At 40.4% G+C, this 15092-nt stretch overlaps 1 protein-coding gene across 1 annotated transcript in view; it reads right to left on the bottom strand.

The window, feature by feature from the left end:
- Positions 1–15092, bottom strand: part of CUBN (cubilin) — a 251860-nt gene that overhangs the window by 128196 nt on the left and 108572 nt on the right. The window contains exons 30-31 of the mRNA XM_045858052.1: positions 11029–11203; positions 9418–9587 (exon numbers count right to left, since the gene is read on the bottom strand). Coding sequence (XP_045714008.1) covers positions 9418–9587; positions 11029–11203 — 345 coding nt within the window. The remainder of the gene's footprint in view (positions 1–9417; positions 9588–11028; positions 11204–15092) is intronic.

The raw sequence follows: 15092 nt of genomic DNA, 5'->3' as shown, positions 1-15092 counted from the left end.
TCCATCCCACAGAACATGCATGGGATTCCCAGCACAGCTAATTTAGCAGGCAGTGCAACAAAGGGCACAGTGTCTGGGACCAATAAATAAACCTAAAATTTATACCCCCAATTTCTAAGCTCAGTTCTATACTTGAATTCAGATATAAATCACTCCTGTACTTTTCTGGTCTAAACTGTCTGGTCCAGCAAGGCCTCTTTTCTCCCCCTGCTCCTGGGGTAACCTGGCTTTCCACATGCTCTTTACTCTTTACTCCACTTTTAACTCCTTTTGGAAACAGATGTCTACTGCTTCAGATGCCTTAAAGTTTGTCAGGGTAAAAAAATTCAGTGAAGAATAAGACATTTAGGGTACAAAAAAGATCATTTCCATGGGGGTGCAAAGTCAATTTTGAGGATGCAAGTCCACAAAATATTTTCACACACTACATGTGGTAGTGTCACTGCTGATGGAATTCCCATCTCAGAATTCGAACTGCTCAGAGATAGAGGAAATACAAAGTGATAGCAAGGGGAGTCCCTTAGGATGTTATCCAAGCTGCTAAAGTCATAAATGTGAGGACAGAGATGAAAATATTACTCATTCTAACAGCCTTTCTTTGGGGTGGGGAAGTGGGAAGCACCAGTTTCCTCAGCCAGTGATATTTTCCAGCCATGCTCCTCTGAAATTGAATACTGAGTTAAATATACAGCCACACGTCTCATGGACATTGGCAGTCTTATTCCTTTGTTCTACATTATCGCAATCAGTCTTCAAATTTCTCAGGAGACTATAAAGGCTAATGCTTTGCAATTGCTCTAAGCAGTAACTCCGATGTTAACATAAAAGAAATCCAAGAAATTCATTTTATTCACAAATAAACAGACACTGAAGGAGATTCTGAGGCAACGTATAAACCAAACAAAACAAAGCCTGTGTCCGAACCTGAGAAGAGCGGCTTCAGTTCCGTTCCTCTTTGCTGTGGGAACAAAGCACTGGTGTGGCTTTTAGTGGCTAATCTGGCACTGGAATGCAAAATGGCTACGCAGGTCAGAAAAGTCAGTCACAACTTAATTTTATTCATTTTAATAGAAAATAATGCCTTTATTTTTATTTATTTTTTATTGATTGATTTTAGAGAAAGGAAGACACACACACACACACACACACACTGATTTGCTATTCTGCTTATTTAAGAATTCATCGGTTGATTTTTGTATGTGCCCTGACAGGGGATCAAACCTGCAACCTCAGCACATCAGGACAATGCTTTATGAAATTACCTACACAGCCAGGGCACAAATTAAACATGTTAAGGAGATCATCTTCAAGTATCAAGTGGAAACTACATTTTCCGTAACGAAGAGTGAAGGAAAGGACGAAGAAATGGGGGGTGGAGGGGAAGAGATTAATTTCTGTCTTAGATTTATTTGTAAAAAAAACAAATGTTTAAAGAGGAATTGTTCCCATCATCTCTTTGAAGCACTGAGTCCTATTATTCCTGTGTCTATTTGCTCTGTTTTGGAAATGATTGATGTTTTAAAAGGAAACACATCATGGGTAGTGTCTTAAAAAAATAAAACAAAATGTGGAAACTGCCCTGTTCCACCCTGTACCTTATTGTCAAATAATGTTCGTAACAACAGACACTGCAGCTTTGGGGTGGGGGTGGGGGCATCTGGCTTTCTTCAGTTTAAACCAGACACTTTGCTTTCTTTCTCCTAGATCAGCACAACAAGCTCAGAAAAGAAAACGATTACTTATCATGTGCCCTTCCTTTGTACTAGGCTTGGTGAGCCCTAGTGTATGTTTTCTCCAAGTTGGAGCCTGGCTCTGGACTGCGGTCTGCTTGCTTTTATCTGTTTCTTGCAAATTCTCACAAGGCAGACATTCCATTGTGCTGAGCAAGAGGATGCTAAAATCAGAGGTCAGAGTCTCCAGGGGCCCCCTGGTGCTGCTGAGCTGATTTCTCCCCCACTCTCCCACTGAGCTACAAGCAGCGTTCCCAGAGATCAATAAGAGTTTGTGAGGCTACATGAATTTGAGGCTCAGCAGAGAGACTCTAATTAAGCAATTAAACTGTCAGTTAGAGGTCACTTTAAAACTCAGCCTTCCTGAAAGGACACATAATGGAGCCATTTTCGAGCTGACCATACAGAGTCATGCCTAGCCAGTGGGTCCCACTGTTGCCTGAACAAGAATGTGTGTGTCATTCGGCAGCAGAGCACCGGAGGTTAATTAAACTGGCCACTCTAAAGGCACGGAGCAAACACATTACCAAATTAGCTGAAACTTGAGTGCAAGTCGAACATTGTCATTAGCACTCCATGATGCCATCACCATTTCAAAAGAGTCAGAAAATGCAGTTTCTCTCTTTTTTCATTATAACAGCATGTAATTCTAGAGAATGAACTTCTGGGATATTATCTAAGTTTTCATGTGGCTGGAAAGAGGGAGACTGTCCATCAGTGATTGTGCCGGGGAGTGAACTCTACACAGCACATTCCCAAATGTGTCATCTGCAATTTCCCACTGATCACTGCAGGAGCAGAGACAGCAAAAATGTATTCCTCTATTCAGACAAGCATCTATTAGTAATCCATGCATTGTGCAGATGGGTGTCTTTGAAATACAAAGACTGCTGCTGTGGGTTGCATGGGAAGGGGTGGAGGTTGTGTATTACTGTTCCATTTTAAAATGTTCATTTCTTTCTTCCACTGGCTGAATTATTCCTTTTGTTCCATGAAAACAATTGTCTGCTTGGGGCTGCCTGTGGGGATACCCTGCCTCTACTTAAAGCCCCTGGGGACCAGGCCAACTACAAGAAGAGCTCTCTCCTTTATAGCAAGTAGAATGTAAAGTTATTGTCTTGCCCGATGCTTGGTAGACTTGGGCTCACAGGGTGACCAGAGCTTTAGTGTATGTGAGTCTGATGGTGACCTTCGGAATGAACCCACTGCTGACATCACCTGCCCCTTAGTGTCCGTTCCTTCGACTCTCACCTTGCTCTCCTCTTCCTACCCATATAAACAGCTCCAAACAGGACCCCCTCACTAGTTTCTCTCTTCCTGCCTGGGCCCCCCAGGAACTCAATTTCATAAATGAGCAACATAAGGTCCCCAGGCCATGAAGAGAGTAAGTGGTGGCACTGTGCCCAGACACTGGTGCCGAGCAGTGCCCAGCACTCAGCTGATACCACAGGTTGAATGGATGGAAGGCAGATCACCCTACTTCACAGCACCGACACCATCCACTCCCTATTTGAAATCCTAACACTTTTCCTTATATTGGGTTCATCTTAAAGAGAATTCACAATGGTTCCAAAGTAACCGTAATTTTATTTTCTCTCCCTATTTTCCCAATATTCTGCTATTCAGTTCCTGGTACATAGGCTATAATTTTTGTATTTTACCAAAACACTTATTCTTACTTCAGCCTTGCTTGTGTTTTAATGCTGATCCTGCTATGAAGTTCTACCTGGTATCGATGCTGACCCATCTGGACATCAGCTTTCTTATTTTAAAAATAAGGAGATGACAGTAAATTATCTCTAATCTCTCCTCTTCCAACTTTAACATTCTATGTATCTATGTGCTCATGACTATTAACCATAGTGACTGTTAAAATTAATATTTCTACTTCTGACAATCCAAATTGTTGTGGGAGTTAAAAAAAAAACCACGATGGCTAGTTTCCTCCAAGCGCAATTTTCCTCAGTATTAAGTACTATTGAGGTCTATTAAAAATTCCATGAACACAAACACTATCTGGCAGCGTTACTGACAGCTAACTGTTTTTCTCTTTGCTAATGACTCTGTCTAAGCAACAGGAGCATGAAATTAACTTACATGTCTCCAGAATGAATGATTGGCTTTGTATGAACCAAACTGCAGAGGTATTGTGTAAGATATTGGACGTTAAGGTGCGTTTCACATCCAGTGTCCATCTCACTCTGAAGACTGGATGGCTGGTGCCTCAGTACCTTCCTTCATGAATCCCTGGACAACCAACCGCAACTCAGAGCCAAGCGTCCAGCCCCGCCAGGACATTGCCTGCCTGGCTCCAAACTGCTGCCGACCTGCCATCTCCATAATTGAGTCCGCTTGGCAACCGTCCACAGCAGATTTCTACCCTGATTTACCTGAACAGTCCTTTTCCACCGTCCTTTATCTTGTGGTATGGATAACTTACAAATTGTAAAAACAAAACGGTTTAGTTTGTGTATGATTTATGCAATTTTCTATATAAATAAATTTGCAAGTCAATAATGTCTTATGGATAAGAGTGTGTTTCAGTTTCTCGTTCTGAAAATATGAAATTTATGGGACCGATCTGTCTCTTCTTTAGGTCTTTGCCCTGATAACATGCCTTCACCAGTTATTCATTCCATCTACCCCTTACATTCAGTTGTTCTTTTTCCACCAGCACCTTGCTTTTCTGAAATCCCTAAGTTTTCATCATTAAAAAAATAACTTTCCATTGATCTTACTTCCCCTCTATATCAATCGCTTCCATAATTCTGGGGAAAGCTAAGAAGCTCCTGCACCTCCTAACCCATTGTGATCTGAAGTCTCCCACTATGACACACACCATCCTGGTTCTTACAAGGTCATCAAAGACCAAATCCAGTGGCTTTGTTTCAGTCTATGCTACCACTCTCTTCCAGTTCTCAATCTATCTCTCTGCATATCCTTCCTTAGACTCCCTCTCCTCTGTTCCTTCATCTGCCCCTAAAACGGTGGTGTTTCCAAAAGAGTTTACTTGGCTCTTCTGTCTTTACAAAACACTCCCATACATGGCCACACCTACTTCTGTGGCATTAACAACCAGTCGACTACACAGAAACTAACCTCAAATGGATATGGCCAGCTCACATGCCTTCCAGGGCACTGAATTCAAGTGTTGAACTATATAAAGGACATAGTGTAGACCTTCAAACTCAAGTGTCCAACCTCAGTAGTCTACTCCTTTCTCACTTAGTTAACCGCATCACCATTCACCTAGTCTTCAAGGGAACAGTCTTACCTCCTCTACCTTTATCACCCAGCCCACCCTCTGCCATAGAATTAGCCTCGAAGTTTTGGTGACTGCACTACTCAAAGAGTTTTCCACATGGCCTTTCTCTCCATCCCCGAGGCCACTGCCTGAGGTTTCTACACAGCTTCCCAAAGAGCCTTTATCGCATTTTTCTCTTCCTCTGCCAATGGTGTTGTAACAACTGCCTGCTATCATTATAAAGAGTGGCTTTGAGTATATTTTCCTCTGTTTTACAGAAAACTTTCATCAACCCCATACTATCTACAGGATTACTTCAAATTCTTCACAGACCGTAAAAGAGTTTGTCCAACTTGGATGTCTCCTGTAGACCCTTGGTCTCCACATGCTCTCCGACACATAGCTACACTCTGGGCACACACTCTCCTTTCCTGTTCCCAAATGGCTGTGCATGTTCACACCTCTGTGCACGATCTCCCTCATTCTTTCCCTCAGGCTTCCTCTCCAGGCCTCGCAACTGCATTTCCACCATGGAAATTCTGCCACTTTAATGTCATCTTCAGTGTGAAAACTTCTCTGGCTTCCAGGCCTAAATGAGTCATTCTTGCCTTCCCTTGATTATTATTACAATTTATTGAGTCCTGGGTACACAGAATGCTAGGTGCTGTGCTATGACAAAGAATCACAGGTAGACTCTTCTTTTACTGAAGACCGTGAGGCCTGGGATCACAAGTGGGAGGTCCTGGCTCCTAAGGCCATTGCCCTTCCTCACAGCTCACACCTTCTTCCTCTCTTCAGGGCCAGGTCAGCATGCCTCTGAGAGTCCCCTCATCAGTATCAGTAGGATTATGGCTAGCACAAATTGCCAACTTTCTGTATGACAGGCAAGTCATTTGCATCATCTCAAGTATCCCAACAACAAACTGGTACAATCCCCATTTCACAGTTAAGGAAACTGAAGTGGAATAATTAACTTTCTTCCAGGCAACACAGCTAGCAAATGGCAAAAACTCAGACTCAGTTCCAGGTCCACCACACCACAGAGCTAGATTTCTTAACCACGGTACTGTGGTGTCTCACATGGCTGGTGTAGTTCACATTGTATATCAATGTGTCACTCACGTGCTTAGTGACCTCAGCTTCTGAATGCCACATCTGCCCATGGGCAGGGAAAGTCCAACTACTGCACACAGAGTGCATACTGTACTCTGATTCCAACAACTTGTTTGGACTATTACTTTTTGTATTTTACCTTATCTGCCAGATGGGACTCCTCCCAGCACCTGTCTTTGGGTTGATTTTCTTATCTGCATGCCTATGACCAGATTGTATTTGAGGTTTCACTTCCTCTTATCTGTTCTCTCTTGCTGCAGTTGAAGTCCAGCCCAGCTGCATGCTGAGATATGGCAGCAGTGAATAGAAAAGCCACACTGTGTATTTATATCTCAGGTAGGTGGAAAACCCTACTCATGACCAACAGGAGGGAAATAATGCATCCATGCTGCGTGTGCCTTTGACATGGGCTTTGTTTTGCTCACACACCATTGTATGTTGAATTCTATGGTTTATGGACTTTATCAAAGACAAGAAGCTTTACCTGGCACCATACAGAGGGAGGGAACAAGTAATGGAGAAAGGCCCACCACAGGCAAAACTATGAGGTAGTTCCCTGGCCCATTCAGACTTGAAGACCCCTCTTCTGCTTCTCGGCTTTATTTTGCCTTCATTTTAAAAGGCTACTTAGGAAAGTACAGAGTTCCTGGTTGGTAGTTACTTTCTTTCTTCAAACTGAAAATACCATCCTATAGTCTTTTTTGGCTTCCAAATTATCACTATTGAAAAGTCAACATTCAGTCTTCCACCTCCTAAAAGGTAATCTGTTCTCCCACCCACCCACTCCCCTGGCTGAATGTAACATTTTTTCTTTATCTTTATTTTTTTTAAAATAATATATCCTTCTCTTTATTCTGCTTGGCTGTTTGGGTTCCTTGGAATTCTTGTTTCTGTAAAATGATGTCTTTCATCAGTTTCAGAAAAGTCTTAATCATTAGCTCTTCAAATAGTGCTTCTGCTCCATTTTCTCTCTTTTCCTTCTGGAATTACAACTGAATGGATGTTATATCCTTTTATATCTGTCCTTTATGTATCTTAACCTCTCTATTTTTTATCCTTTTGCTTATCCATGTTTTTTGTCAGATAGATTCTTTTGATTTATCTTTCAGCTCACTATTTATATCTTCATCTCTGTCCAATTTGTCTAATATGTCAAAAATAAAGTTCTACTGAGAATTTAATTTCACTTATTGTATTTATCCAGTTATAAATTTTCAGTTAGTTCTCTTTTTTCTTGCAATGTCACTTATTTATAGTTTGCAATCCTTGCTAAATTTTTTACTTTTACCTCCCTAAGCTTAGTGACTATAGTTACTTAGCCACTTGTGCCTGGTAATTTTAGTGTCTGACATATCGGTGTATTTGTTTTCATTGTCTGTTAATAAATAATGTTTTATCTCATTTGTGCTCTATTGTCTTCTCATATACTTGAATATCTTTGATAGGGTATCAAAGCTATTGTATAGGGAAAATTATCAGTAGAAATGAGGTGCAGGATGATTTTTATCTCCCTTTGAAGGAGATTTTAAATTACTCTGACTGGATGTCCAATACCTGAATGCATTAGCAGTATAGGGTTCCTCTCATTATTCTATGGCTTCAGATTTTGGGCCACCTGGGTGGCTTGAAGCTAAGATGCAGTTTCTGTGAAGGCTGTTTTGCATTCATTCACACGAAATTCAGGAGAGTTTACCAGCGGCTCCCTCTACTCAGGCCCTGGGCTGAAACTTTGCTCCTTCTGCCCTGAGATGCTCTCTGAAGTGCTGCCAGCTCCTTCAGGGTCGGCACAAGCACTGTGGACAAAAGCAGTCCCAAGCACTAGGCTCACATCTCTCTCTGATGTTAACTCGGAATTTCTCACTATTTGTGAGGTCTTTGGTCCACTTAGGAAGATGTTTTTAAATATCATCCAAAATTTTTAAGTTGTCTTTGTCAGGAGAATTGGTCTGAGTTACCATTACATAAAGTAGATATCCTAAACCCTAAGTTTGCATAATGCTTTGCTAATTTAGATTCTGAAGATTCACTTAGAATGTTCATATGTAGTCATAAGCCTCTGAACTTCTAAGTACATTAATGACTTAATATTGTAAAATAATATTGTAAAATAATAATAAAATTATGCCACTGGACTGAACTACTTTGAAAAATGTAAAACAATTTTTAAATTTCCTTGAGTTGACTTGAAAGCTAGCCAGCTGGTGTTCACATAAGAATCTGTCAGGAAACTTAAATAGAAATATCCATTAGCTAGGAAAATCAGGTTAGCATTTTAATAAAGTATTATAAAAATACAAATAAAAGATGGTAAACCTTTATTTAAAAAATAATCAAATTAAAACCAAAAAGAAAGTCTCAAAATATAACCTTATTCACTCATAAATTAAGCATCCACCATTAATTATAGGTGAGATGTATTAAAGTTTTGGCAGTAACAGAACCTTTTTGTCATCTAATCAACTAATAGCCACATCCCTTCTCTTCCACCCCAGTCTCTCAATATGTTCTGTCCTGTCAGACACTGATTTGTTCAAATAGCAGAGATACTGATGTCAAGAAAAGTAGAATCCTGTGAGAACTCCCAAAGGCTTAAAAAATTAATTAAAGTTATAATAAATCCATTCCTCCATTCCATATATATTTTCCTAATATCTATTGCAACCAATTCTGGACAAAGATATGTAAAGGGGCTTCTGTGAAAATTTTTCTTTTCTTTTTTTTTTTAAGATTTTATTTATTTATTTTTAGAGACAGCAGAAGGGAAGGAGAAAGAGAGCAAGAGAAACAGTGATGTGGTAGAGAAACATCAGTCAGTTACCTTTCTCATGCCCGCAAATGGGGACCTGGCCTGCAACCCAGACATGTTCCCCAGCTGGGAATTGAACAAGTGAGCTTTCGGTTTGCAGGACAATGTCCAACCCACCGAGCCATACCAGTCAGGGCAAATTTTCCTTTCTTGATTAACAAAATACAAGATGGAAACAACTAACATTATTTCTTTTCCCTTTCTCCAGGTTTGAACTCATATAAAATGTGTGGAACTGCTGCAGCCATTTTTTGACCATGAGGTAACAAACACAAAATGAAAAGGCAATAAATACACTAAGAATAGTAGAGCAGAAGCTGAGTTTCTAAGCAACCCTGAGATTTTCTATCTCCTGTATGTAAGTAAAAAATAAACATCTTCATATTTAAGTTGCCAATTGGTAGGTTTCCTATGATTTGATGTTGAAAACACCGGTAACTAATATATTTGGTAAATATGCTCAGATGTCAATGTTTTTAACCCAGGTTTGACTCCACACAATGCTTGAAATTTCTGTTACTTACTATAATACAAGAATCCTGAGGTTCAAGGTCAAAGTCAGTGAAGTTCAAGAGAACACGGTGATGTCTTTCCACTCGAATGACCCAGGAACAGTCAGTGTTACTTCTATAAGGACTGGGGTAATTTGGAGAATGAATCTCTCCACTGGGAGCCTGGAAAATTCCACCACAACCTGTTGGTAGGAAACCCAGTTCAATAATGAGAGGAATCTCTGATCCATAAAACTTTACCCCATAACCTGGTAGCTAGGACAATATGCCACTTTGTTTGACTGCTACTTTGTTTGGCTACCACTTTTATGTAGTCTACACCATACATCTTAAAGACATGAATATCCACCATTAATTCAGCCATTCCAACAAAACAAAGAAATACAACTAAGAAAATACTTTAAATAATTTAAATACTGATGTTAAATTTATTTTAAAATACTGAAAAGTGCCAATAAAACCATGTTTTCATAAAGCGATTAAATGCCTCATCACGGTTCTCTAAATATATAACAAAGTTTCAGAACATATCTCTTTCCAAAAATTTTAATTCATTTAGTAATATATGTTTTTGTAAATAATTTAATATCTGCCTTTTAAAATCTAATATTCTGGACCTGGTACAGTTATTCAGTTTGTTTATTCTTATGACATTATCAAATACTTTCCAACTTTTACCTCTATGACCCATCATTTCTTGGATTGATGATGATATAAACCAATAATGAAAAAATTCAGTATTATTTTCTAATAACTGCAACTCATTTGGGGGTAATCTAAATAATAAATCTATTTATAATTCTCATTAAATTCATATGTTATGAACTCCAGGAAAGATGTGATATACTTATGTTACTTTAAAGTTGCAAAAGTAGGACCATTAAGTAGCTTTAGGCTGTATTTTGCTCTGGCATTTTCTAGAAGTCACTAACTTCTCTAAGCTTTGATTTCTTCTTTACTATTATGAGTATATGAAATGAATGTCCCTCACAGGGTGGTCGTGAGGATGAAATGAGATAATCCTATAGAATAGTTAGGAAAGCTCCTGGTACTTAGTAAGCATTCAATAAATTTGGCTATTATGAGTCATTGGATGGGGTAACATTTGCTAAAACATTTCATGCTTTAATTTTTTTTATTTAAACTGTGTGCAATAGGTAATTTATTCAGACTGACTAAATTCTTAGCCAGAATGTCACTATCTGACACCTGGTAATTCCATGAATTTCACTAATTTAACATTTACAGCTTTGGCATTTGCCCAAATCCAAAGGTCTAAACTGTGGCATGAAGCAATTTACCACTTTGCTGATGCCGCTGTTGGAGGTTAGGGAACGGGTGGCCCAAGTCCTTAGAGAGAAAGTGAGTCTGACCGATCACCCCACTCCTGCTCTCACCATGGATTCACATATGTTCCTTGTTTTCACATACACTGTGATTCTTCAGAAGTTAAACTCTATCCCATGTTTTAGGAAAGAGTATATGCCAAAGCAGTATTTGCCCTTTGGGAAGACACAAAGTTGTCAGGATGTATCCTTCATACCTCTCTCCACTCCACTCATTTCATGAAAGTTAACAAGGACTCAGCTTCAGTACCTTTAGATTTTTCTTTGGTTCACTCACCTCCTGGGACTGCTTGCCATGAGACATTGAAGCCTCTCCCACCTATGAAGGTGTCAGTCTTAAATCGGATTGCTAGCTCATTTCCTGTGCTGGAGACCTGCATGGGATTCTCAGATGATCTCCGGGCACACAGCTGGGCTATTCTGGGAGACTGGAAATCAGGGCCTCCGTAGATCTAAGATGGGTATAGAAAAAAGGGACTTAAAGTAAGAGATATGTTTGAGCAACTACAGCCCTCCCCTGATTCACTTTTACCACCAGTTCTTGGGCTTTATTGTCATTAGAAGTTGGAATCCCAGCCTCTTGGGTGGGGATGAACTATAAACTTGAGCTGAATTTTCAAAGGCACTCCCTCTGCCCTGGGAACACACAAGTTTAACCACCCACAAAATTCCTGCTTGTTTTATCAGCCAGAACTGTAGAGCGGGACTGAATGGATAATTCCAGAATCTTCCCTATCTCCCCTCTTCCTCTTTTCCATGTCTTCACTGGATCCCCTGCTTTCTTCAGCATAGGCATTGCAGATAACGCAGCATCAAGTCTGATTTTCTACTTCTTCAGGCACATTAGAATAGGGTTAGTATAAAGCCATCTTGTTTGTGAACATCAGGTTCACTGAAAGCCACTTATCTTCCAGTTACATTTTTAGGATTTCCCACCTTATAATCTGAATATATTATAAAATTAGGCATGTAATTAATATTTTTGCTTCTTCCAAGGGACTGAAAATATAATTTCTATCAATGTGTTCTGTCATACCTTCAGAAAAGGATTACTTCTCTGTTCCTACTCCCAACATGCCCACTTGCAGGAACATGACTAAGATCATCCAGCTTCTACTCCGGAATTGCCCTGTACACTCTGCCTCAGTATCTGGATGGTGTCCCTTAGATCCATCTCAGTTTTCCTCAGACCTAGGCTCCTCCCATTTGCAACTGTCTATCTAACCTGAATCTGACACCCTAGTGACACATTCCTCCCAGCAAGTGTCCCCTTGGTCTCACATCCAGCATCTTGCAAGCAAGTCTAGCTCGGCCCAGGCCAGGCCTCCAGCACACCTCACACATAGATTTCTCAATCACCAGTGGGCCTGCTTATCCAATGTATGTGTTGGGGTGATAAGTGGTGAGGAATGTGGGGAAGATAGCAATCAAACAGAAGATATTGAGGAGTAAAATTAGGCTTCCAGTGAAGATGGCAATGGAAGTATTAATAAGTGCAGTATTCACATTCTTTCATAACCACATTAACATTACAACTAAACTAAGGAACAACCATCATTCAGAGCTGCCTTAAATCTAGCTGAACAGAAATTTTATAACTAAAGGTATAAACAAGAAGAAATATCGAGACTGGTAGGAGGAACAGAGACACAGAACAAACTGGTCAAACACCCATGTGGCAGATAAAAACTGGGAGGGATATCTTGTCTGTGGAGGTTTTCCTTGAGGAGTGGTGGGTCCCAGCCCCACATCAGGTTTCCCAGCTCAGGTTCCAGTGTTGAGAAGAGAAGACCCTACAACTTCTGGTTATAAAAACCAGTAGGGATTGTGGTTGAGTAAGACAGAGGGTAACTGGAGCCCTAGATATTCCTCTTAAAGGCTCAGCACATGAACTTTCTTGGACTCACTCCCTCTGAGTGCTAGTGCTAAGGCAGCAACTTAAAAGGCACCAGGGACATAGAGGGAAGAAGAGAATTGTCTGTCACCAGAGCGAGAGCTGGAAGGGCATATTTCTCCCAAACAGAAATGCTGGCAGAGGCCATTGCTCCTTTTCTGAGCCAGCAGGCAGGCTCCCTATCTGAGTCTCCATCAACCTGGCTAAGGCTCTTAGCTTCACCCTGGTGATTCCCAAGACCCTGCCCCACCAACTTGCAGTCCCATTCAAACAGTTTTCAGTGGCCTATCTTGGAGCAGGCTTCAGACTTTCCTAAAATCTCTCAAACAAGCAGCATCTGGTCTCAGCATGCCCCATATCTCTCATTAAGTGGCCCCAGGCCTGGCGCTAGCAGCAGTCAGGCTTGGTTTGCAGCTTGGCTTATCCTGAACACCTCCAAGCCCAGCACAAGTAGCAGCCATCCAAAGATCACTTTGTAGCTTGTGCTGGGAAGCTCTGGGCAGAGCACAGGCAGTGGCTGCTCTTGGCATGTACCTCCTGAGAGGCCCCAGAGCTTTAGACCATTGCAAAGCACCACCCAACTACCTCCACAAACAACATACTGAAGCACAGACTCAGCAGGCACCAGAGCCCTGCTGAAGTAAGTTCTGCTCTGTGGGGTGAGCCCCTGCACAGCTGACCCCTCGCAGTGGCCTAGCTAGTCCTTGCAGTCTATTGGCCTAGGGACAAATCCCTCCCGTTAAGGTGCCAACAGCAATCAAGTCCTAACTATAACATGAGGGTGTATACAACCCTCACAAGGGGGCACACCTGGAGTGCCCATCCTGGGCGATAAGGAAGGCTGTGCCACTGGACCCTTACAGGAAACTTACTACATAGGCCATGCTACCAAGACATGGAGTCATAGCAGCTCTACCTAATACGTAGAAACCAACACAGGGAAGAACCAAAATGAGGAGACAAAGAAACAGGTCCCAAGTAAAAGAACAAGAAAAAAACCTAAATGAAATGGAGGCACTCAAACTAACAGCGAGTTCAAAACAATGGTTATAAGGATGCTTAAGGAACTTAGTGAGAACTTCAACAGCATAAAAAGGATATAAAACCATAAAAAAGAACCAGTCAGACATGAAGGATACAGTAACTGAAATGAAGAATAATTTACAGGGAATCAACAGTAGAGAAGATGAAGCCAAGAATCAAATAAGTGATTTGGAATATATGGAAGAAAAAAACACCCAGTCAGAACAGCAAAAAATAAAAAAGAATTTTTAAAAAATGTGGATAGTATAAGGAGCCTCTGGGACAACTTCAAGAGTACCAACATTCACATCACGAAGGTGCTAAAAAGAGAAAAGAAAGAGTAAGACATTGAAAAACTATTTGTAAAATTAATGACAGGAAACTTCCTTAACCTGGAGAAGGAAAAATACATACAAGTCCAGGAAGTATAAAGAGTCCCAAACAAGATGAACCCAAAGAGGCCCACACTAAGAAATATCATAATTAAAATGCAAAACTTTAAAGACAAAGGAGAATCTGAAGAGCCGTAAGAGAAAAGCAGTTAACTACAAGGGAGCCCCCATAAGACTGTCAGCAGATTTCTCAACAGGAACTTCATAGGCCACAGGGATTAGCAAGAAATATTCAAAGTCATGAAAAGTACGAACCTACAGCCAAGATTACTCTACCCAGCAAAGCTATCATTTAGACTCAAGGGACATATAAAGAGCTTCCCAAACAAGAAAAAGCTAAAGGAGTTCACCATCACCAAACCAGTATTGCTTGACATGTTAAAGGGTCTTCTTTAAGAAGAAGAAAAAAAAGATTGAAAATATGAATAATAAAATAGCAATAAATACATTGTATCAAAAAATAAAGAAAAAGATTGCATAAAATAAAAAAGTGGCAAATATATGAAACTAGGTAAAATACCACCAAACAAGATGCTCTGGATTTTGAGCAATGAAGAAGAAAATAAGGCAGTTTCCCTTCATGTCAGAGAGATAGGTAAGATGACATCTTGCAAGAAAACTGACACAATTCAGAATCAAAGGCTGTTTCTGAGTTCACATGTGATTTTTTATATTTATCATATTTGTACATTGATATGTTTGCCTAAAGAAATAAATGGTAGCATCTTGAACTTAAAAAATAAATTAATTAAATTAAATTTTTAAAAAATGATATTTAGCCCCTACCGTCAGGTCTTGGCAAACTTAAATTTGTGGAAGAAAGACCATTTTCAGTGACAGCTTTCAGTCCCTCTGCCCCGCATATATGCTCAAAATTCTGTACTCAGGATCAGAACCAGGAAAGCCAGGCTCAATGGGACTTGTGTGCAGCACGCTCCCACCTGTGTGATCTATGCTGCTTTCCACATCCATTTACCTCCCACCCCCATTACTTAGGCCCCCAGCCTCAGGGATGCTTTGACTGATCGGGGA

Source organism: Phyllostomus hastatus, unplaced genomic scaffold (assembly GCF_019186645.2).
Source record: "Phyllostomus hastatus isolate PE091 unplaced genomic scaffold, TTU_PhHast_1.1 phas_scaffold_1674, whole genome shotgun sequence".
Classification (NCBI taxonomy): Eukaryota; Metazoa; Chordata; class Mammalia; order Chiroptera; family Phyllostomidae; genus Phyllostomus; species Phyllostomus hastatus.
Note: the sequence above shows the minus strand (reverse complement) of the source record. Positions and strands in the feature narration are given on the sequence as shown.